This window comes from Camarhynchus parvulus, chromosome 7 (genome assembly GCF_901933205.1).
Source record: "Camarhynchus parvulus chromosome 7, STF_HiC, whole genome shotgun sequence".
In the NCBI taxonomy this organism is placed as follows: Eukaryota; Metazoa; Chordata; class Aves; order Passeriformes; family Thraupidae; genus Camarhynchus; species Camarhynchus parvulus.
The window spans coordinates 9,698,364-9,722,029 of NC_044577.1; the positions used below are offsets into that span (position 1 = coordinate 9,698,364).

At 40.6% G+C, this 23,666-nt stretch overlaps 1 protein-coding gene across 1 annotated transcript in view; it reads right to left on the reverse strand.

The window, feature by feature from the left end:
* Window positions 1-3,186: 3,186 nt before the first annotated feature.
* Window positions 3,187-23,666, reverse strand: part of HECW2 (HECT, C2 and WW domain containing E3 ubiquitin protein ligase 2) — a 143,886-nt gene continuing 123,406 nt past the window's right edge. The window contains exons 22-28 of the mRNA XM_030951967.1: window positions 22,439-22,537; window positions 21,154-21,283; window positions 20,411-20,557; window positions 19,892-20,006; window positions 19,031-19,116; window positions 17,569-17,681; window positions 3,187-12,066 (exon numbers count right to left, since the gene is read on the reverse strand). Coding sequence (XP_030807827.1) covers window positions 11,955-12,066; window positions 17,569-17,681; window positions 19,031-19,116; window positions 19,892-20,006; window positions 20,411-20,557; window positions 21,154-21,283; window positions 22,439-22,537 — 802 coding nt within the window. The 3' untranslated portion in view covers window positions 3,187-11,954. The remainder of the gene's footprint in view (window positions 12,067-17,568; window positions 17,682-19,030; window positions 19,117-19,891; window positions 20,007-20,410; window positions 20,558-21,153; window positions 21,284-22,438; window positions 22,538-23,666) is intronic.

Sequence of the window (23,666 nt, forward strand, 5' to 3'; positions counted from 1 at the left end):
GCGGAGCCGCCGCTTCTGCCACAAGGCACCGATGGCGCGTCTCGCTCCCGCTGCTGTGGCTACGAAACCCCACAGCGAAGGCTCCTCGGTGCGTCCGCTGCATCCCCGAGAGCTGGAGCAGCGGGGCAGGTGCGCGGGCAGGTCCCGGTGCAGAACGGCGTTCCGTGCATCCCCCGCGGTGGGGAGCCGGGGACATGAGCCGCGCCCGCAGCGCTTCCGCTCCGTCCTGGTGCGGGATGTGGCGGGGACAGAGCCGGAGCCGCAGGGACGGAGCGGCAGGGACAGAGCCGCGGCCGCGGGGACAGAGGCTCCGTGCGGGCCCCGCCGCCGCTGTGCGAGTGACGCAGCCGCGAAGGCTCCGAGACCGCAGCACCGGCCCAGTCCAGTTAAAAACCGAGCCATAAACCAGTTCTCACCGAGAGCTGCCGGGAACAGAGCGCTTTCAGTCCTCCTTTATAAGTACACGGCTCGCACGGAGCGTGTTTGACAATCTCTTAGTCATTCATGCAAGTGGAAACAGGGTCTTCAGAGCCTCCTGAGAAGCCCACAGGAAAAAAAAAAGTTAAAAGACTCCAACCTGTGGTTTCAAAGACTCAAAATAGCCTAAAGCATGATGGTTCAGAAATAAGTTGAAGTCAGAAAGAGTTCTAAAATAGTTGCAATTTGTTTGTCAAATTGATTTCCTCTGAAGCAATCCAACGAGCAAGAAATTTGCAAACATCCGTTTTATAATACATTTGTCACGAAGGCGGTAATAGTAACGTAGCATAAGAGTTTAAGAGCTGTGTATTTAATTTCAGCAGTGCACCAGTAGAGTTTCTGGGTTAATTCTGTTTGTGCCATGGCGCTACCAGTGAAATGGGTAATTGCTGTGTTTATTACAGTGCCTAAGTCATGCAGTCACAGCAAGGCTTGCATTAAGATGAAAGTAAAGTAAATGAAGATAAGAAAGCAGAAAGCATTCTTGAAGAGTCTAGAATATGTCACACCATGTAGCTGGCACGCTGAGGTACCTACTGAAAACGTGTAACTCCTGCTTGCTCCAACTTCCATCTGGCTTTTTAGCACTTTGAGCTGTGGATATTTTTGACAAAAGCAGTCCAAAATCTTTACTCTCTCCCACAGAGTTCCACCATCTCTGCAGGGTTCCAGATCATACCCTTTCTTGATTATAACATGATTTCAAATATATCTGTCAAATAAAAATACAACATGTGGACAGGACTGGTTTTGTTGAGAAGTGCTCTTTGTGCAGTATGAAAAGCAGGCAGCGTTCCAAACATACCAAATGGGCCACAGAGTAAATTTAAATGATGGCCACAATTAAGATGTTTTAGGTTATTATAGCACGTGGTGCCAAGAAGTAAATGACAGTGCTTATGTTTGTCTCCTTAGCTGCTTTTTTGTCTCTACTGATGCTCTTCAGGATTTGCTCTACTCTCCCTTTAAGTTTTGAAAACCAAGTAAATACCAAAAATGCTTCATGACATGCATGTTATTGTACTCTTGGTTATCTGTTTCTATAATGCCATGGAAACATGAATGGCACTTAGAGAAGGGTATAATTGACAGGACTCCACCCTGAGGACTTTGGAATTTTACTTAGATACACCACAACTGAGAAGGACAAACAAAGGTGGAGGAGGGGGAATGGGTAGGCTGAAGGTCACAACAGTACAGGATCACGAACTATTATTATTCCTAATGTATATACCTGGTCTGTGGGGTCATTAAAAAATAGCAATTAAAGGTGTTAGCTTCATAACTCCCTTTCTTAGTTACTTCTTCTCTGGCTTACCTTGATTATCGGTCCATTACAAAGCTGGCTCTTTTCAGCCTGTAGAGGCTTTCACCTTTCATGGAAAGAACGATTCCCACTTGATGAGCAGCTGTTTGGCAGAGCTGCGATGCACAGCCCCCGGTGATCAGAGGCACAGGTGTTCCAGGCAGCCAGCCTTGTGGAAAAAGCTCTGCTGCCTCAAGGAATGCTGGTTTCAGCACAAGTCATGATGTTTGAAGAGATGGCATCTACCCTTCTCAGCAGAGAACTGTGTCACTGAGTGTGGACAAGCACACGACATTAAGCAGTGTGTCTGAGCCTTCTCCAGCTTGTTTTTATTTAATATAGGTCATTTGAAAAAAATCTGATTCCCCCTATGCTAAAATCTCTGCACCACCTTCTCACACAAGGAAATGCTCAGTGCAGTGGGAAATCTCTGGATTCCCCCCAGCTGCCTCAGTGTCACCCAGCACGAGCTCCAGGCCAACTGCAGTGTTTACACCGAGGGAAAGTGAGTGATTGTGCACTACGTGGCATCAGTTATCAGTGACCTGGATGAAAATACCTCATGAGTCTGACATCAAGAATGTCAGAGAAGAGATTCTGAAAGGGCTCCGGTCCCAAAGCCTCACCTCCTCCCACAGCAGCTCTCCTTCAATGACTCGGGTTAGCTGCCACCACATCTTGAGTAGCAGCAAGAGAATGCAAAATCACTTTCTAGAAAAAGTTTTTTAAAAATGGAAATGTCACTTTACTGTCAGGTTCTCCAAACAGTTTGTGTAACACACAGGAGAAGTGACAAGTTGCCATTTAGCCATTCTCCTCGGGCTGTGTCCTGGTGGGGAGAACCCTTGCCTAAGAGCTGGTTAAAGACCACTTTCTCTCACTCTAACCACTACCATCTCTTAGAGAAGTAGAAGGAAATATTTGGTGGGGGCCACTGACTTTATTAAAGACAACAGAACACATTTCCCTGTGAAAAAGAGACCTTTCCTGTGTTTCAGCCACTGCTAGGAAATATTTTGCTGCCAGCTCTGATGCTCCATTCAAAAGCAGAGGGTCTTCCACAAAGCCTGGGCCTCTCCAACGTGTTTGCTGTGATATCTGGTGCTTTGTTTGTCATAGGGTTTTTTTCATATGCAGCTTTTATTCAAAATACATCACATATGGCTGCAGAATCCTTAATTTTCCCACTTCCAAAATCATGATTTGTAATATGCCAGACTCCACAGGCCACCAGAAATCACTTAGCAAAGGAGATGTCAGAAAGAGTATCTTGTGGTTTCTCTAAAGGTTTTTAAATGCTGCAAAAAGAGAGAATGCTCTAAAGGTATTCACTTCAAAAAGGACATTACAGCATATTCAGAGGCACAAAAAAAGAGATGTTTTACAAAGCAGATTTTGTAAGAAGATTTATTTTAATTAAGTGATTTCATGATGAAACATGGTCTTAAACAAAATAGAGATCAGTATGAAAATAAAATTATACACAGAAAATTCTTTTCCCCAAATGTTTTTGAGTAACAGGGAATACAACACAACAGTCCTGTATTCAAATTATGTAAATTTGTGAGCAGTCAAACATTATAGTACATTCCTTGAAGCCAGGCACAATGACACACATTGTGTGCCCCTGTAACACACTCAACACATTTTCTATCTCTTCTCTCTGCCTCGAAGAAAAAAATCCTGAAATGTAATGCAATGTAAATAGGGAAAAGGAGGGAAACCATCTTAATGCTTGAAGCAGGTATTCCCCATTTAGTGTTTTGTGAAAGTCATGTACCAAATTCAGATGAAACTTAAACTGGCTTGTAGAAAGATAGAAAAACTTGGAATTGTATTTGATATACAGTCTTGTGAACACTTAACTGAAAAGTATGGAAAGGATTAAAAAATACACCGTGTTCTACTTAAAGCTTAGAAATAAATATGCACTCCATATTCTCAGTGCCTGAAATTCTTTAAAAACAAAGAACTTGGTATAAAATTATATCAAGTAATTGTCAAAAATGAGGAAGATGCACCTATAATCCTGTTAGATTCTGGATGCCTGCATCCCCACTACAAAAACTTGTAAAACTCTACACACTTTCAAACATGCTGAAAAACCCAAACTGTAACCTAGCAAGGGCAGGAACATCAACTGACTTTGGGGTAGCAGTATTCCACACCACATCCCTCATTACCTTCTTCTCCTCCAAAGATCTCCCTTTCCATACTGTACCAGCCCTTACAAGTACAAATGTTCAGTCAATTGTTCAAAAAGCAGCCTTGCTGATCAGGATTCATGGATGCCCTCAAGGCTACGTCATTCCCAGGAAAAACAGCGTGCAAAGAAAAAGCATCCTCCACATGTGATTTATGTAGTTAATATTATCATAATTCTCCTCCTCCCTGCAATGCTGATAATAAACAGCAGTCTCCTGAGTGTTGCAGACTCATTGCAGAAAAATGTCCCGCTGAATGGAACTATTGAACCAGTATGGTTCAACATGGGAGTTTGTCTTCTCATTTAGGACTTCAAGTTTATATAAAACTCCTACCGTCTCAGTGACCATGTTGCAGAAGAAAACTCACAAGGAATTCCTCTCCTGACTCTCATATTCAATCATTCAATAGTCTTATCTTTCAGGTAAAAAAAACAGGTCAGCTTTTAGGTACAGAAACCCATCATGAAACCCTCCCACCCTCTTACACAGTATTTTTTTGATAATGTCATTAGAGTGTGAATGGAATCAAGACTTGCATCTACTTGGGTAAAACTACCTAGGTCATTGAGAAAATTCTAAGTATTACCCTAAGTAAGCTTTGGAAATGCCACATCAAAATCCTTGTCTTTGTCAAAATGCATTGTTCTTACACAAACATAATGCAAATATCAAGTATCTTAAAAAAACCCAAAATCTGCATTTTGACACAGCTAAACATTAGGTATTTGGCCCATCACATTGAAGAGGAAAGTCACCACTGGTTCTGATGATTTAACCTTTTATCAGAAGTGGTATCCTTTGCCAAATGCAGATAATAATAAACAGTCATTACTTGTACAAACAAATGACCACTTCCAGACACCACTCTATTTAGAAGCCTTCGTTTTCCTGAAGACACCACTCTATTTAGAAGCCTTCGTTTTCCTGAAAACAGCCCAAATAAAAAAACAACCCAGTCCAAATAAAACAAAACAAAGAAGCCAAACCACATAAAAGTAAATTTTCTGATTGTGTACTTAGATTTTCAAAAGCTAATAATCAGTTAAAGCATGTCCTGCAGTTGCAGTAACACCAATGTATTTCAGGATGAACAGTCATTTTTTCCTAGGTGCCTTATCATAGCCTAATTTTCAAGCAGGAAGTGTCCTGTTTTATATCCCAGGGCTCACCACAGCTCACTGTCCTGCTCCCTACCCTCGAAGTGCAGTGCTCTTCCTGTGCCTTCTCTCAGCCTTGTGCTCACTCCAGCCCTCCTCCACAGCTGTATCTTGTATGCTGCGTGGAACTGCCCTGTCTTATCATTACAGCACCTACAATTACATTCCTGCTTAGAATTATTTATGAGGCTTCCCAGATTTATTTTCTTATTCATACAGTAATCGACTTTAAAATTAGTGAGCTCCAACATCTGACTGCCGTCAGCATGGCAATCAAATATGATGTCTCAGCAAAATCCTCTTCTATTGACCTTATACTGCCGGATGGGCATTTCTAACTATGAAAAACGTAATCCTCTTTTAAAATGGAAGATGTTGAATAGTCAGTGGAGTGTTTCACGAGCTGCTTGTATTGCAAGTAGCAGGCATCAGAGATACAACGAGCTTTTGGGAAAAATCCAGCTCAAGGGCTGCATGAGAAAGCCTCCAGCTGTGGAAGGCACAGTGCTCACTGCGGGAACAGATCTCCTGCTGCTGTGGTTTCTGGATCAGCATCACCTGCCTCACTGCAAAGGCTCTGCACCCACCTGCCCAACAGCCTGGGGCAGCCCATGGGGCCCACAGATTCTGGCAATAAAAAATATTGCAAGCAAAATCCCCTGCCTCATCAATTTTGCAAACCAAAACCAAAAGACATTTTACCTGTGGATATCTAATCAACTATTTTCAAAACCACTTTTATGACTGTTTTTATTGAACAGCTCAGTCTTGATGTCAGAGTAACAGTCATCTTGTCGACTCTGGACTGAGGGAGCTGCTTTTGAAAGTAAACCCAAACCCAGAGTCTTACTGTGACAGTACAGCTCCAGTCAGTGTAGGTGGTCAGCAATTGTCTCTGAGTGATTGCAGGATTATGTGCAATCAAAAGGGACAGGATGGATGGCTTTGGAAGGCAGCCCAGAATAAGGGAGACCAGAGTCCTGTGGAGCTCTGTAGGTCTATACATTTAAAAGCTAATTGATATTAGCACAAAGGGATGTTAAATTAGTTGAACAATATACCTGCTGAGTGCTTAACAAAAGCCTCCAAGTAGGCAAGGCTTTTTCTAACACGGGCTGAATGAGAAGCTTCTCAAAGTTCTGAAAACAAGAAACAACTGAAACCCAAAAGATAAAGTTTCATTATTCTGAAGTTTTTTAACAGGTGAAAGAATTGAGAGCAGCGTAGCTTGGCTCCCTTTCACATCCATCATAGCTTTGAAAAATTTGTCAGAATACATCTCTAGTTAAAATTTTTGTGTAATTATTCTCCAATGTAATCTGAAAGGAAACAAGTTCAAATTTTGAAATACTGACTTAGAAAGGGGCTAATTAATGAGTGCAGCAACTATTTCACATAGTCCTCAGGAGGTATTTTTAAATGCATTTAGAATACATACAGACACTTCAATGGATTGTAACCATTCCAGGAGTCCTTGAATGTCATCTTTTACCAAAAATCAGGAGGAACCTTTCTAAACAGTGGCCAGAAGGTCAGTCATACAAAACAGAATTATCAAATAATCATGATTTTCCCTTAAAATACCTACAGCATAATATGGCTCTGAGCAAAACCTATGAAGTAAAGTCCGAAAGGAAAATATTTAGTAAAAATACTACAAATGTTTAAGTAAAAAACATTTCACAGCAATGAACATCCCAAATAGTAGTAGCCTAATACCAAAATTAGTCAGTCTAAAGCTGAACAAAAGCACTGTGAAGTTCATGGTCTATTTGGAAGACATGCAAAATATAAACCATCTTTCATTGTGAAAATTCTGTGTTTGGAGGGTCAGCATTGTAATTCTGCATACTGCTAACTGAAGTGGGTTATACTGCCTTTACAGTAAAGTTATTCTTTTCCTCTGCTATTTACCTAACATATATTTAGTTTTCCAGCAAACAAGTAATTTCAAATTCATCCTCCAAAAATTTTTTATTGTAAAATATTTAGGCAAAAGGTTAAATTAGTCCAACAGCAGCCAGTATGGTTGCACTAACAAAATCGTAAAGAATTTTCTACTTAAACTGATGAGCCAGTCAACCCATAGCATTTCTGCAGTTCTGCTTTATAGCACATAATTGAGCCAAAACACAAACAGTTTAAGAAGCCAGCTTTGAGTAATTTTTCTGAAAATTTGCTTGGAGTTCAATTGCTTGCCCAGAGAGAAAGGGATAAGAAGGGGAAACAACAGTAGATAGATGAAAGCTACATCTGCAATCTTATGACTGGAGATCAACCTTCTGCTCAATTCCCATTAGTGCTAACAGGAATATATTAACCCTCTACATAAAAAGTGGCAGGAAAACCAGCACTATTAGTATAATTAAATGCAGATAAGTTTCATTCACTGAAAAGAAGTAACTTGCGTTATGCTATGGGAAGTGAACTTACACTGGCCATTCAAACACAGCTGATGAAGTTTCCCTGATGTGAACAGGAATTCCCTCAGTCCAGAGACAGCCTGCTCCAAGCAGCTCCATAAAACTCTGCAGCTACCACTGCAGAAACTCAGTAAACATCTGCAATTAATACTGCTGAGATTACATTTAACAACCAGATGATACAATTGCAAATGCTCCAGAAGGAATTTTTTTTTTAAACTTTTTTTAAAGGATTCAAAATATATAAGAAACCACAAACCTCTTCTGTTTCCTATAATTTTAAACTGAGCAAACTAGCCGTTGGGTGCTCTGCCAGTCCAGCTCCTACCAGAAGCTCTGTGTGATGTCCTGCCAGGGCACTGCTGCCCAGATTTTCGGTTCCCCGCAGATTACAGCTATTCCCCGCCCCCCGTGCCCCGGAGCTGCCTGCTGCCATGTGCAGCTCATGTGGTGCCCCTGAGCAGCTTTGCCTGGGAACGCACAAGAGCTCACCCCACTTACTCTCTAAGCCATGTTAGCATTTTTCATGGTAAGGTCAGTACAGGATAATGAAAATTATGTTTAAAAGCAAAAGGAGGCAAATATTTGATGAATACCAAGGAAAAAAGCAGGCAGGGAGCGGGTGGGGAAGAAGGTCTGGATTGAAAGGCTCTCCTGTCCTGCCCTGCCAGGTGCTGCTGGCGGTGTGACAGAGGTGGCAGATGGCTGTGCCCTGCTGCTGTGGGCAAAGGCACCACTCCCCTCACTGCTGCTGGCCTGCAGACTCAGCGGGTGACTGCTACAGCAGGTGCCCCACTGCACAACTTCATTGATTCCAAGCTTTTGTGGTGTATTTAGGAGTGTTCTGGCTATAACCTGACTGCCAGCAGTGCCAGGTGAGCAAAGCACACCTCTGCTGGGCTGGGATGCTGGGACCTGGGCAGAGGGGCCTGCCCTGGCATGTGGGGCACAGAGGCCACTCTGCTGCCAGCCTGCCCCGGCGGCAGTGACCTGGGAGCTGCTTTTTGGCCGGTGATGTGTGGCTCCACTTCCCAGCAGAGCAGGAAACATGGGCACCTCACTTCAATTCCTGCAGGGACGTCCCCTGCCAGCCTCTGTGTGATGAAGATGCTGTGGGTTAAGTTAGTATCAGTTGTCATTGGCTGAAGGGATTCTTCTGTCCACTTTTTTCCTTCCTAAATGCAAAGCTCCTTAGCACCATCTGGAAAAGCTCCTAGGAGTTAGAGAGCTTTGGAAAGGCTCCCCAGCCTCGCTCTGTGTGGACCCTCATCCCTGCTACACTGTGTCATAAGCAATAGCATTGTGGTCGCCTGCTGCAGCCAAGCTGCAGGACATGAAAGCTGGCTTTCCCTTGGGACACATTAAATGGGAATGGCTTCCAAAACCAAAGGGAGAACATTCCAAGCAGTTGCCAGGAGATGTGGGTATCTGACTAAGCTCAGGCTTCCTCTCCTCTACTCCCTCCTTGTTAATCCCTTAGAGCAGCAGCATCCCTTACACGTCACAAAGAGCCAAGTGCTCGAGGCAGCACAGGCAGCTGTACCCAGCTGACACCTCAACCTTCCCACAGAGCTTTTGTGGAGTCCCCCAGGGGATGTTGGCAGCAAAGGAGGAAGCAGCAACTTCTCTTTAGTCTCTCTTGGCTTTAGTGCTACAAAGACTCTGGATGTTTTTTTAATTTATCTATTTTCTAACTGACAGCTGCCCCACTCGTGACCCTGTCACATCTTCACAGAATATTGGATTATCATGGCTGATTTCAATTATTTTTACATGCATAAATACAGAACAAATGGGTGCAGTAGATATATTTAAATAAAAATTGACAAGATGCATTTATTGTTTTAGTTTTGTACAAAAGCATAACTTAAAAGGCAAACTAGTATAAACTTACTTTGTGCCAAATATTTAAACTTTTCATTCCAAAGAGTATCTGGTTCAAAACTTGTAGATACAGTTTCCACCTGGGAAATCTCTTTTTTAAGACCACAGATAACACAGTATTGTAAAATGAAAATTCTGTAGTCCCTCAACCAATCAGAAGTTGCATTCTGCTCTGAGTGCCAGAATTTTAGCTACTCAGTGAATGGATCCCATGAAACATGAGCCATGCTGGAGTGACCTGCTGAAAAGTCAGTTTGCCTACTGCTCATTCATGTTCTGAAGAGAGATGTGTATTAGGACCTGTGACATGCAATCTTAGCAAAGACTGATAAATATACATGTAGAAACAGGGTGATGTGTTTGGATTTTTCTTTGCTACTTCATACCAGCCAGAAGTAGCCTAAGAAAACCTAAGTTACTTAAGAGAGTCCCAGATGTCATGCAGAAGCTCAATTATCCTTGAAATAAAAGAATGCTTTCGCACTGATTTTGCTTTTCCTTTGCACATGTGCCATTTCCTCAGTAAGTCTGAAGGGTTTTCTCAGTCACCACCACAGCTGCAGCTGCCTTTGCCTCGGAGGGTGACTGGCAGTCTCTGCTGACGACATCTCCAGGGACGCTCGCCTCTGCTGGAACAAACCTCCCACCAGAACAAGCAGGACACCTCCCTCAGACGCCCCTTCAAGAGCCTCCAAAGTGAGAAGGTTACTTCAAAAGCTACTTTCCCCACAGAACAGAGCTTGCTGTGCTGCAGCACTACCAAAGGGCTAGCACAGAGCTGGATTCGTGTTCTTGTCATCCAGTGTCCAAGTGCAACTCCTGCCATTTGAAAATGTGGTGGATGCAGCGTGTGACAGCAGCTGTGCGAGAAATGGGGCACAGCTACACAAGTGTTCCACAAGACCATCTGGAGGAAAAGTACCAAAAAATAGAAGCGAGCAAGCCTCGTGTATTTCAGCAAAATTAAGCATAAAGAAATCGGTGTCCATGCAGTGTTTGATATGCCATAGAAACTGCTTCAAATAACATTGGATAAGAAAACTATTTATCAGTGAAAATGCAAGCTTGGACACTACGAACAGTTTACATCTTGTAGGTGTTCACTGATACAGGACAGTGGCTTTATGACCAGTGGCTCACCTTAAAGAAGTTATTCATGGTTTTCCAAATGAGCTAGTGTTTTACAGTGCTGTACAAATAAAAAGTTGTGGGGAGCATATGAAATATCTGTATTAAATTCCACTGCATTAAGTTATCCAATGCATGAAAAATGACCCAGATGCATTTAAAATAAATGCATATTACAATATCACATATAGTATTATAAAATTATTACTTATGTGCACAGTCCTGGTATCTATAGACATGGCACTGTGAAGAAAGCCTGGTTCCTAAGCATTTTTATAGATATTTGATAGTGATGCAATTTGCTATCAGTCAGATTATAATGTCCCTTCAACTTTGGTACATTCAGTGCAAAATATTTTCGGGAGTCTTTTTACTCTTATAAAAATAAAAGGCATTTTTTTCCCTGGAGAGTGCTCAAAGAATAAACACTAGCAGAATGTCTGTTCAAGCATGGAAAGTGACAAAACAGAAATAACACTTTTGTTTGCTTGTTTCCTGTTTACACTCTAAGAAACATAATATAATGAACCTATAAAAATAAACAGAAGTCACTGTGTTAGGGTTTTTTTCCTGATATGCTGTGATAAATTGCTAGTTTCTTCTTAAAATAGTTTCCATGCAGTATAAAGCATAAAATCAGTCTTATTAAGTTAATAAGTTCATTGTAACAGCTCATATTTTGTCATACACACCACTGGCAAATGCATTTCCACAAACCTCCTCAATGCACAAGCCGTTGTTACATCCTTTGTTGCTGATTTTCCCTCCAACTCACTTCTGCCTCAGGAACTCGAGCTCTATGGTGTTCCCCATGCAGGCACTCGTAGTCTTAGGTAAAGCAAGTGTTGGATATGCTGTTATAACATATGGCATAAAGTAATGTACCTTCATGAATTAAAAAAAAATAATTATTAAAGTTCAGTTGTATGCTTTTTTGATAATTTACTGGGTGGGTAAGGGACTGAATTGAATGATTTCACATTTTGACTTGAATTTTCAATTGAACAACTTTGATGGAATCCAGTCCTTGGGTACATGTCAGTTTTGCAGTAGCCAGATGGATCACAACATGGCATCACGTTTCTGGTTTGTTCAGAACATAAACTTAAGAAGTGTAGCCATCCCAAAACCCCATGGACTGCAAGACTTGGCTTTCCCTGCACACCAGGCACACTCTAGTTTCACTGTTGAGAATTCTGCCACTACCACAATGCTTTTTAATTGCTTCACAATCTCCTTCGTGGAACCTCATTATTTGAATTGCACCATGAAACAATTTTCCTCTAGGGAATCCATTACAAAAGTTCATTCATTCCTTGAGAAGACAGATCCACAAAAGTCCAATGAGCTGGGCACTGTGGTTTGTGTATCACTCAAGTCCAAAAGTACTTGTCTCTTCTACTGCTGTCAACAGTTTTTCATATAACATAGAGAATGATGGGTAAGGGGGAAGGTCCAGACGATTGAAACAAGTGTGAGCCCTGAGGGGAAAAAGAGAGAGGAGGTAAAGAAGTGCATTATTTGAAAAGTTCAAAAGAGAACACACAGATTGGTATGTGCTTGAATAGAGATGGGCAGATAGTTTTCTTTTGGAAGACTTTGTTCTGTCAAATGATGTTTTCCAATTGAACAGGTAGTGAGGTTTAATCTACTTTCTTCTCATTAAAATAAGCCAGTAAGAAGCATTTATGAAGCTCTTTAGAAACATATTGACAGTCCAAAAGGCATGGGATAAATTTTATCCATCAAATGTGCATGAGAAAAAAAAAAGAATGATTTGGCATGGTACAAGTCAAAGAGTCTGGTCTGAAATCTTGGCTTTAAATGTGTCTTCTAAGATGCAGCCTTTCTTTTCTGTATGGATGATACTTGAATACTGTATTTGTAATGATAAGATATTTCCACACATCTCCAGATCTGCAGGAAACACTCCTACAGTGGTAAAAGACAGATAAATTAAATGCTCTTCCTTCTACAGTTCCTAGGTATGTGGATGGTGTTGTTGAGGCATACTGCTTGTGCTGATATTCCCAATGGACATACCTGCCCTAGAGGCCAGCAGCTTTTGGAATTACAAAAAAACCATGCACAAATCTGGTTGCTAGAGGTTGCCCTGCTTTCTGAAGCGTGTGACCATGCAATTTATTTCTCAGTTTTTGAAGTCCATCTACCTCAAGTTTGTTGACACACTTGGAACTGTCTCTCAAATCCTCTTCCAGGGAATGAAAAGGAAGACAACAAAGGTTTCTCTTCATTGTGGAACCATGGATATCATTGCCTGACCTCAGGGCATGCTAAGGATGGTACTTTCTAAAACACTGAGGTGGATGAGCCTGCTCTAATGAAATAGACAATGTAACTATTAATGTGATGGGATCTTGAGGATGAAATGATGCAAAGAGAAACTGGAAGAGGCATCTCTTCTGCTCTAAAGCTTTGTAACAAAGCCTCACTTTAGATTGATTTTTGAATTTTAGCATGTCTCTGTTTACAAATACTTCAATCTTTTGCAATAAAATACATCATAGAATTATTTATTTAAATTCAATCCAGCTGAAAACCAAACTCTTCGTGCAGTGCCCTGCCCTTCATCAGTATGCTCTGTATTATGCATAAATATGTAACATGTTAATGGAAGGACTGAACAAGCTCCCTCCTCACAGCAAATGGAACTCCTCATCTAACCTACCCAGTCCCAGAAATCCAGCTGTCTACCACAGACCTGTACAGACTTCCTCTGAGCCAGAAAGTACTGCCTTCCATGTGAGCAAATTCATTAATTGCTACTTTAAGTGCCTCTCAGCTCACAGCTATAGGAATGGAACATGGAGTGAAGTGGGTTAATCTCACTTGTTAAAAAACCTGAGTCCATTACAAACTGGAACTCATTGAAGCTGAAACACCCACTCAGTTACTGCCTTGTAGTGTCATAAAAATATCAGGCTGAAGATATGTATACACAGCACGCAAGGTCACACCATTTTTATAAACACAGTCCAAACACCAAATATGCAATCACTTAAAAAAACATTGCCTTTAGCACCCTCCCCAAATCCAGTACTCTTAGAAGAACACTGCTGGTACATGCTGTGTAGCAGAGATGGCATTTCCCCACTCCATATTCCAAAATTTTTCTACCCAGGCACCTCTCTAAGGCTCCTGGAGGAAAGCTTTCTTTTTACTCCTCCTTTGCCTTTCCAAAAATCTTATAAAATAATATCTGTGATACAGATTAGATTGTTCCATGTCCTGCAGAGTACTTAAAAAAATTGAACATAGTCTCTTATGAAGAAAGAGACCAATTTAAGACCAGTAGCAACTGGAACTCGGTGATCCCTTGAATTCAATGTAGAGTGCTGAAGAGTCTTAGGCAATTAAGAGCCTAACCACATGCTTCTGCTCCATGGGGCTGACAGCCACTCATTAGAACTATGGATCATGCTGTGTGGGCTGTAAAACCACAAATTATAAAAGACACAGTATATAATTAGCAAGGGATTCATTATGAACTGGTTTAATAGTAAGCTGGCATGTTGTTTACATTTATTAAGAGAACTGAGTTTTATCTTATTTTGAGGGCAATTTTGAAAATGGAATCACTTACTGTGGAAAACCAAGTAATTAAAAAAGACAAAAACAAGACCTTTGTCTTCTGAGGCGATGCAAGCTTTTCTAACCCCAGCACACAACTTCCTAAGTTCTTGAGACAAACGTGGTTTTTCCCTTCTGGGTAGTATCTTCCCATTCCAACATTTCAAATCACATGGGCACTGACTGTTCATCTTCCTAGGCTCACATCTTACAACAACATAAAAACCCATCTTGGTTCCTAAAGTCTAGGTTCCCAGATTCCCAATGAAATCCTCCTTCATTTTGATTACCATAGTAAAAGAGAATGATTTAGGATTAAAATGCAGTAGTCAGACACAAATATAATTTCCAAGTGAATCATCACATGAATGAATAAATAATGTACAGCAAGGAACCTGGAACCGATTTCTCAGCATGGGAGTGAATAGAAAGAGTACTGGTCCCTTCCCCTAGTTTAGTCTAATCTGCAACACAGTGTAAAAGAAGGAAGTAGAAGTGGCACTGGGGTAGCAATAGTTAAGCCAGACCCATAATAATCAACTTTTCCAGGGCATTTTACATGCTACCTAGTTAGTGTCAAAGACAGCAATGCAAGCTGGGCAACCTGACATGTGCCTCACAGAAATCTCACTGTTTGGATTCAGCAGAGCTGATTACACAGCAGTCAGAACAGTGGGAACTGGGCAAACATCTAGTGAAAACTTTTGTGTTTACATTCACGGCTGCTCGGGCCACAGTCACATACCTAAGTGACTATCCTAGCTGCCCTTTGTGTCTCAGACAAGGAAAAAGAGATGGGGATGGATATTCTTATGTGTTTTCAGCACTGCAGTAATGTTTTTAGAAACTGAGGAAGAAACAAAGTCCACTGACCTGTTAAATCCTCATTTTTGCCACCCTAGCGCCGAGCACTATCAAATTTCACAGGCACTCCTGCTAAGAGGGCAATTTGCAAAGTACAACACTGCTAGGAGTGAGTGATGGTGCCTCAACATAAAAGCTTTAGTTATCAGAGAATCAGTAAGAGTCACAGAGACCTAGGGCAGCGTTCCAGCAGATCCAGCGATGTGTTTACACATGCTGGGCTTGTTTGGAAACCTCTTGAGAGCTGCTACTCGGGGTTGTAGTTACTGATGTGTTACCTCCAAGCCAGCAGTACCTGGTGTTTGCACAGGGAGTCTCAGAGGCTGCTGAGACCCAGGCTGAAGCTGCACTGCATCCACTGTTTGCATTTTTACACATGTAAAAATGCAAACAGCACTCATGGCTTGGGGCTTAACCCATCTCAGCACTAACATGGAAGAGGTTTCATTTTTTATGAGATCAAGGTTTACCATGTGTGAATACCAGGAACTGCTTGCTCATGATGGCTGCAGGTGTTTGTCACACACAGTTGTTTTTATTTTAATTCTCACATTTGTATGGTAAAAATGATCCAGAGAGACAAAATTCAAATGTTTGCTAACCAAGGGAAAGTGAGGTAAGTGAAATTTCAATAAATGATACAATCTCTTAAATGTGAGGAGCTGGCATTTCCCCTACACTTGTTGAACAGCCTATGACAGCAAAGATTCTCAACATGTTTCTCCATATTGCACTTTTGGAAGCAGTTTTATTCTGCAATTTATCACAACCAGGGTTCCGCATAACCTTTCCAGAGGACATTCTGAACATCCTGTTCTGGCAGGTCCTGACCTTTTCCAAGCTCTGGTTGCAAGCACCAGGAATTTCAGCTTCAGAAAATATATGGAAAAAATCATGCAATCTCTTTTCTGACTTAAACTCACAGAAAAAAAAAAAAAACCAAACCTTGAATTTTGAAGTCATAAATTATTCTTTAAAAAGTCACAGCTTTTACTTTTTAAACAGAACCAAAGCTAGTCCATAGGCCAATCATAATCAAACATAATCAAAGGAGACTTATTGGGCTACAAGGTATTCCTAGGGCCCCAGATGACATTTGATATGAAATAGCAATTTTCAGGATTTGGATTCCTTTAATCCTCAGTTGCCTGGCTCTCATTTGTGCTGTAAACAGGAAAGATGGCTCTGTTTAAAGGCCACCCGCTGTGCCTGTGGATTTCACAGCACCACTTCTGTGTCCATGACCTTCTCCATGCAGTTCTGATGGCTGCAGCCAGCCCAAGAGACATTTCTGCCTCTGACCTTGTGCTGGAGGGAAAACCTACAGGTTGTTGGTCAGAGAGACTCTGAGTGTCTCTGACAGCCACCCTGTGTCTAAGATGAGACTCTGAATGCAAGTTATTCCTGAGGCACCTTGTTTATGAGGAGTGGATTTACAATTAGGGTTGAGCTCCCTCCATAGATCAGCCCAGCCCAAAGCCACCTCCAGAGGCTGTACACAGCATACTAAAGCTAAAGTCTGATTAAGCAGAGTCAGGCTGCCCACACTCCAAACACTAATCTGTGTCTAACCACTCCTAACCCATTCTAGAGGCTGCACAATCACAGAACTGGGTGAAAGAAAATCTCCCAGCTATCAGTCTCATCACAGTAAAGACAAGAACCTGTCATGTTTTGTCAATAAAGAAACCAAGCTGAAAGTGGTTTTTTCATCATTCACATTATTAGTCTAGTCCTGGCATTGTTAACATGGACCTTTGAAGAGAACTCTTTTTTCCACTCCAAAAACTGGAAAGTTTTTTTTTTTAATCTTTTCATCCTACTCCTCTAAACCTGCCCTACCCAATATAAATTGCAAGGGCTTGTACATCTCAAGTCCTGCTTTCATATCTTGGACTCTGATACTGTTCCTTTACCCTCTTCACCTATTTCAATTGATCTTACTTGTTCTCTTTGAAATCCTCACATTTTCTTGTCTCTCTTGATGCTTCTCAAGTGAAATTACTCCCTCCCACCTATTCTGCACTCACAGCTTGCTTCTTCAGTATTTAACCCTCAACATCAGACCAAGCATAAAAATTGTATCACTAAATTATACTGTAAAGCCTCTGTCTGATGCAAAAAATATGATAGTAGCTTTCAGTCAGTCATAGTCACAAGAGCTATTTCATTTTAATTCATATTAATTTTTGCTCCTAACTTGTGAACTGCATGTTCAGTGAGTAAATACTTGCACATTTCATCAAATGTAATAAAGTAAGTCAGAAGTATTTATCATTTTAAGATAATTTTCTGTGAGAAAAACACTACAATATGGATGTCAGCCACAGTTACACTGCCTTGTCCAGCTTAAGAGAACAAAACTGAGTTCAAACCAAAACGGATGCATCGGACACTGCATCAACAGGGAAGGAAATTTGCATGTGAGGGAAGCTATATTTGCATATTCAGTGAAAGCTTGTTAATGTTTGTCCAGCTGGTGATGTGTTACCCCAGAGAGTGGCCCTGTGAAGCCCCCAGAGCTGTACCTTGGAAGAGCAGTGATCTTCCCCCACTTCTCCACGCAGAAGCGCCTGGGCCCGTTGCTGCCCCGGAGGGAGGCAAAGCCTTCGTAGGGAATGCTGGACGTGCCTGTGACAAACTGGCAGCACAAACACCCATCAGCACAGGCTGCACACAGGGGCTGGGGGGACATAGCAGCACACCCACCACAGCCCAGACACTTTTGGAAATCATTTGCAAAGCAAGGAAATTCGTGAGGCACAAGCAATAAATGCTGCTTTACATGGAGCTGAGGGCAAACAGACCATTTCCTGGCTGGGCTCTAGAAGAGGCAACTTAGCAGATTAATTTCCTCCAAAGGTTTTCTGCTGCATAAATATTGTAGAATAACACACTATCAGTATCCAGTTACTCAGACTTAAGCCTAAGTGAGTTTTTTGCTGCTGTTTCCTGCATAAGAAGGAACTAATACAAAACAGTAATATCTGGTGGCTTTGTGTTATGCCCTTTCAGCTATATGGATTTCCTTTGCTTTATAAACCACAATTAACTACTGTAAGAAAAGGACAAAATTCTGAAGGTTAGATATGCCCACTGACATTTGCTGAAATACTGACTGGTGAGCAGTTTTATTTGCAACCTGTCATGAACAGATCAAATGTAGCTTTTGATAGATCAGAGACTATTTAATTTGTAATGACCTAGATATTATAAAAACTTCTGACTAACAGATGTGACAGGAATATACAAGGAGACATTTCTGTTTCTCCATCAAATGAGATGTTCCACACTGCCTTTTTACAGGCTTTTTAAAAATACTTAAACAGATTCAAATAATTCATAATTCAGTGATCAGATAAAAATACTGAATTGTTAAAACCAGCAGATTTCATATCAGATCCAATAATGTGGTATGGTTTACAGTGGAGGTTTGTCTGTTTCTTTACAGACAGGATGGATGTAACCTGAACTTTAAAAATTTAACTCAACAGTAAACCCACATGTATAAATATTCTTCTGTTGGGATATTCTGTCCTTCAGCAGCAGGGTGACTGGAACCTGCAGGTTTAGTGAAAATGGAATTGGACTGACTTTAAGGTTTCCGTCATTATTTTCTAATTTGAAGCCTTGAACTTCCATCTAAGCTTTCTCCTTCCTAAGCTGTATAAATACTATTAACATTTCTACCTAGTGACATAACCAATTACACAGTTTTCCTTTCTTATCTTTAGCAGTCTTAAAGTACTTTTAATCAAACAATAGTGAGGATTATTTACATCCCTCATTGTATCTTAAATGTAATTCTAAACTTAGAAATCTATAAAAATAGCTGTGAGCTTCTGTCACTTGAAATTATTACATTTAACTTCTGACTCAGGGTATTCCCCCTAGTAAACATCACCATAATTTCCGGGTATCCTAAACCAGGATGGGGCTATTTTAGAATCAAATTTTAATTATTTTTACACAGATCAGCTGATTTCTTACCTGTAGAAGTCTTAGACGTTGTTCATTGTTGAACCTTTCCACAGCAGCCCAGAACCACCGAATTACAATGTGATTGTCATGATAACCTGTTAAAACAACAGGAGCCTTTATACTTTCAGGTGCTATGAAAGTGGTTGAGGGAATAGTTAGTAAGCTTTTCCTGGTTTGGCCCTAGTCACAATAATGCCATATTCTTTATCCAATTGCATCAAATGGCAGAAGGTGAGAGGCAAATACTCCTGAAATGCTTAGAAATCCTAAAGGCAGAGAATGAATGTACTATGACAAAAAGAAGTGAGATCCCTTGTGCAATCCTTTCTTCCATTCATCAGTCACTAACAGGAATGCCAGTTCTTGAAATATTCCAATACTGTGCTGTTTATCTATCTAAAGCTACAAATGATGCTGCAACCATCTCTCCCACAGTATCTCACAGCTCCTAAATCTTCTGTTGTTCTCAAATTATTTCAACTACCAGCCTGCAGCCACTGTGATTGCTTCTAATTTCCTGTCAATTTTGAGTGTGTAAAAAAAAAAAGGAAGATCCAACTAAGAATGGCTACCATTTCCATTTCTCTCCCAGGTCTGGGAGGTACCTCCCAGTGTGCAGCTAAACATGGCACTTTCTGTGGAGGAGTGTTCTGTCATGCTGTCTCAGCAAGAACAGCCGAGAAAGAGCTGTAAGGAGATGCAACAAAGCAAACTAAAATGGAAAAATTACCTTCCCCTAACACTAACTTAACCAGAGAAGCTCAAAAGTTACTATAAGTGTATCTCATGGGATGGTTCTTGACTGTCTTGAAAACTAGGTAGATCCAGAGCCCTCAACACTCTCACTGAACGAGTCAAAATTCAGGTTACCTCCTCTGTACTCTGTATTATTTCTCCAATCACTCAAGTCAATTTCTGCTGTTCCAGCTATAACCAGCTCCAGTTCTCTGGCATCAAATACAGACACCAGTCTTGCATCAACCACCTGTGAAAGGAAATAAAATGCATAGCAGCATTTCTTCATGTACTGATTCATGCCTCCCCATAAAATCTGCTACAAGGGATTTGCCAGGTATCATTTCAGGTAATTCAGAATTCAGGTTTTGTATTTTTAAACAAACAAGTCTCAGAGACCCAATGCAGAAACAGAGCAAGGATTCAATGCTAATCATACAGTGATTGAGAGTATTGTCCAGTGCAAAGTAAGATACAGAACCACAGTCTTTATATAAATTACTAAAAAAAAAAATTTTTTACACTCCCTTCCCCTTCCAGTATCTACAAGAGCACTTCTGATTATATTTGGGACCCCGTATTTTGGAAATGTATACAAGGAGAAAAATATTTCGGAAGGAGAAAGAAAGTAAATTTAATTTTGGAGCTTTTTACCTCATAGAAGCCACGAACTAGACTTTCTGTTTGTTGTACAACTCCTCTCTCAATTCTCCATTTCACCATTCTCTCTATGTATTCCTTCTTGTTCTTTTCAGTGACTGGGATATTGGCTCCTCCTGGTTTTAGTTCCCGTTCTGTAATCTTAGGACAAAAAATGACCAAGTGACAACACAGTTATTATAAAGACAAAAGAAGGAATTGTAAAAATTTTAATTTTTAAGCTGAAGTAATTCCTCAAAATCGCTAATCAAGCCTGACTAGCAAACTGGAATATATGAAGTCAGAGAACATACAAACAATTATTTTTTAAAATAATATTTTAAATTCCATTTAGTCTGAGGAACCTTCATAATTAGATTTAAGGATAAGCTGAGAAGAAGAAACAATCTTTACAGTGACTAAAGCATAGAAGTTTTCCGAATAATACCTTAGCAAAAGTGTTGTAATACCTTTGCAACTTTGGCAACTTTGCTGCAATTAAATTCAGGTAAACTACCTCTAGCAAAGCAATCCTAAATTCTGACATTTCGAATACTCTCCAGAAAATCTCCTTAACCAGAAAAACATGTTTGACCTGTTACAAATATTAATTCCTCCCCAGATTTCAACATTGGTTTCACCAGCAGGAATTTTTTTAATACAAGTTCAAGGCAGCATGGAGAGACACTCGTTCTTCTGTCCAAATAAATGTTTATCTAGCAGGAGAATCCACTAAGGAAATGAAGAAATTTGCACACCTGCCCAAAAACTTCTTCATTTACAGTAAATGTGAGATCTAGGATATCGTGTATGTCATTGTCTTTCATCCATTGCAAACTCTGGTGAAACTCTTCATCCAGATATTCCAGGTCACTCAGGTCACAGAGTCTGACAGAAGAAAGAAGAAAACACAGAAATACAGATGATGGCAGCAGCCTGTGCTCAGTAACTGAACTCAGACAAAACAGACTGTGAATGGGAGCCAAGAGAAACATTAATAAAGCGGACAACTTCAAATCTCTGTTTATTTGCCTGGTAACAGCAGTTACTGTAGAACACAAAATAACTCTGTAAATATACAAAACTCCAGAATTTAATTTGAAGACACATTTCTTCTTAATGGTGAGTCTGCCCCATGTTTCCTGAGAAGTACATTTAGGAATTATGAAAATACACAGATTGAAGAGACAAAGAATTCACATAATAAAAGAAAATTTAAGATTTTTTTTAACAAGCAAGCAGTGTCCTTTTTATTTATGTATACACTGCCTCATCTCCATCATTTGTTGAACTGCTTAGATTTCCAGCTTACCACATACTTACCATACTTTCCCTTACCTCATCCTTCTCACTAAGATGATGCTGCTAGCATTTAGGTGTTTTAAAAATGTATGTGCAGTAGGAATGAATTAATTACTCACTACTAGAACATGCAATGTTTTATAAGAAAACAAAAATGCTTCCAGACTTCTCAAAACCAGCTTTCAAATAAAAAGTAAAGCACCTTCAGCTCATTAGGTCTTATGTTCCAGACATGCTGAGCAAGCACAGCTCTCATTGTTTCAGCCAGAACAGAAGCAGTAGTTCTGGAAACTAAGTCTGAAGTCTATCAAAAGTACAGCTCCTCAAAATGGAGATTGCCAACAATCAGTCTAATCTGAGAATGCATGGTGCAGTCTAAGTTATGAAGTGATTCATATCCTATCCTGTGAGTCATTGCATGACAAAAGAATAAGAACTCTATTAATATCTGGAATAAGCCCACAGCACTGCATTGTACCTCTTCAAGTCTAAGATTTTGCAGAAGAAAGCTGGTAACAGGGCTAAAACAAAACACAAGGTTCTCATACAGATCACAAACAGCATTCTGAGGTAGTGGAAGCAAGGAAATTTTTCAAAAAACTCATTGAAATCAGTTTACTAAATTATAAATAATGGCCTGTCTCCTTTGTCTATACAGTGTCATAAATAATCCATACACAAAATGGCATCTTTTATGGGGAAGGAACCAAACAAAAGAGGAGACAAAACAATTCTACTCACATTCGGAGGAGGGCTTTATAAAAGGGTCTTGTAAAAAAGGCATCCAGCAAATACTGATGTATCAGAGCAAGACCAAGAATTCGACCACTAAATCTGAACCTGGAAGAGAAAGAGTTACAGTCATGATACTGAAACTTTGTGGTTGGACACTGCTCTGTCATCAAAACTTGCATGTTTTTCCAAACAGCATTATTAAATCAGACAGCTATGTCTAAATTGCGGTATTTTTGTTTATTTCTTGGGTTTCTTTAACATTCTCAGTAAGGCACAGGGAAAAAAGAAAAACAAAAAAAGCAAGTCTGCAGGGTGTGGAAAATCCCTCAGATACCTAAGTTACAACTGCTCAAAAATGTCAAATCCGTATTTAACCCAATCAGTCCCTGCCAGAGCAGCCACTTTATAAATGCATAATCTCTCAAAACGATAGCCACTGTCTATTTTTATTTCACACCCCTACAGGATTAACTTGTTTTCATGTTATAGAGAGGCCAAAGGTTTTGCTACTCTTTCCCTGGCTGACAGCTCATGCTGCCTCTCCTTCCTACTTACAGGGGCTCCTTGCTCCCTCTTCTGACTGTGGTTAAGGAGTTCTACATATATTTTCACAAACAGTGCCAGAAAGTTTTTTATGTATTGCAGTGCTCTCCAGCCCTATGTCAACAGGATCTAAATCTCCTTCTCTCAACTCTTTCTTCCCTTATTATCTTCATTTTGTTGGGTGTGTAAGGAGGAAGTTTGCCAGGGTTGAGAACAAATGGCAGCAACCTTGAAATAGAAGGGTCTTTGCAAATATTCCCATGAGAATCAAGATTCATTGTGAAAGCTCTTCCACAATTCAGGAACTAGATTAAAGTTTAGTGTTTGTTTTCAAAGTAAATGCTTCTTAAACTTTCTGTTTATGTATCCTTAACAACATTTCTCTTGGAAAAAATTAGGGTTTTATGATACCTGCTTGTACAATGTTTGCAAGATGAGGATGTGACATGCAGAGCCTTCCCCTTCCCATGCATAAACTGCTTGTCACAGCTGCATTTTCTGGATTCCCCCCGGGGCTGTACAAAACCAGCACTCTCTGAAAGAGATGGGGGTCATGCCTCCTTCATTCCCCAGGTCTCTGGTCCTGCACTGCAGAAGCCAGGGATGAATTAAAAACGTTGGCAGAAGCTGCACAGCACATAAGGATTTTCTCTCACCTCTATGCCAGGCTGTTCTGCCTTTCCAACAGAGA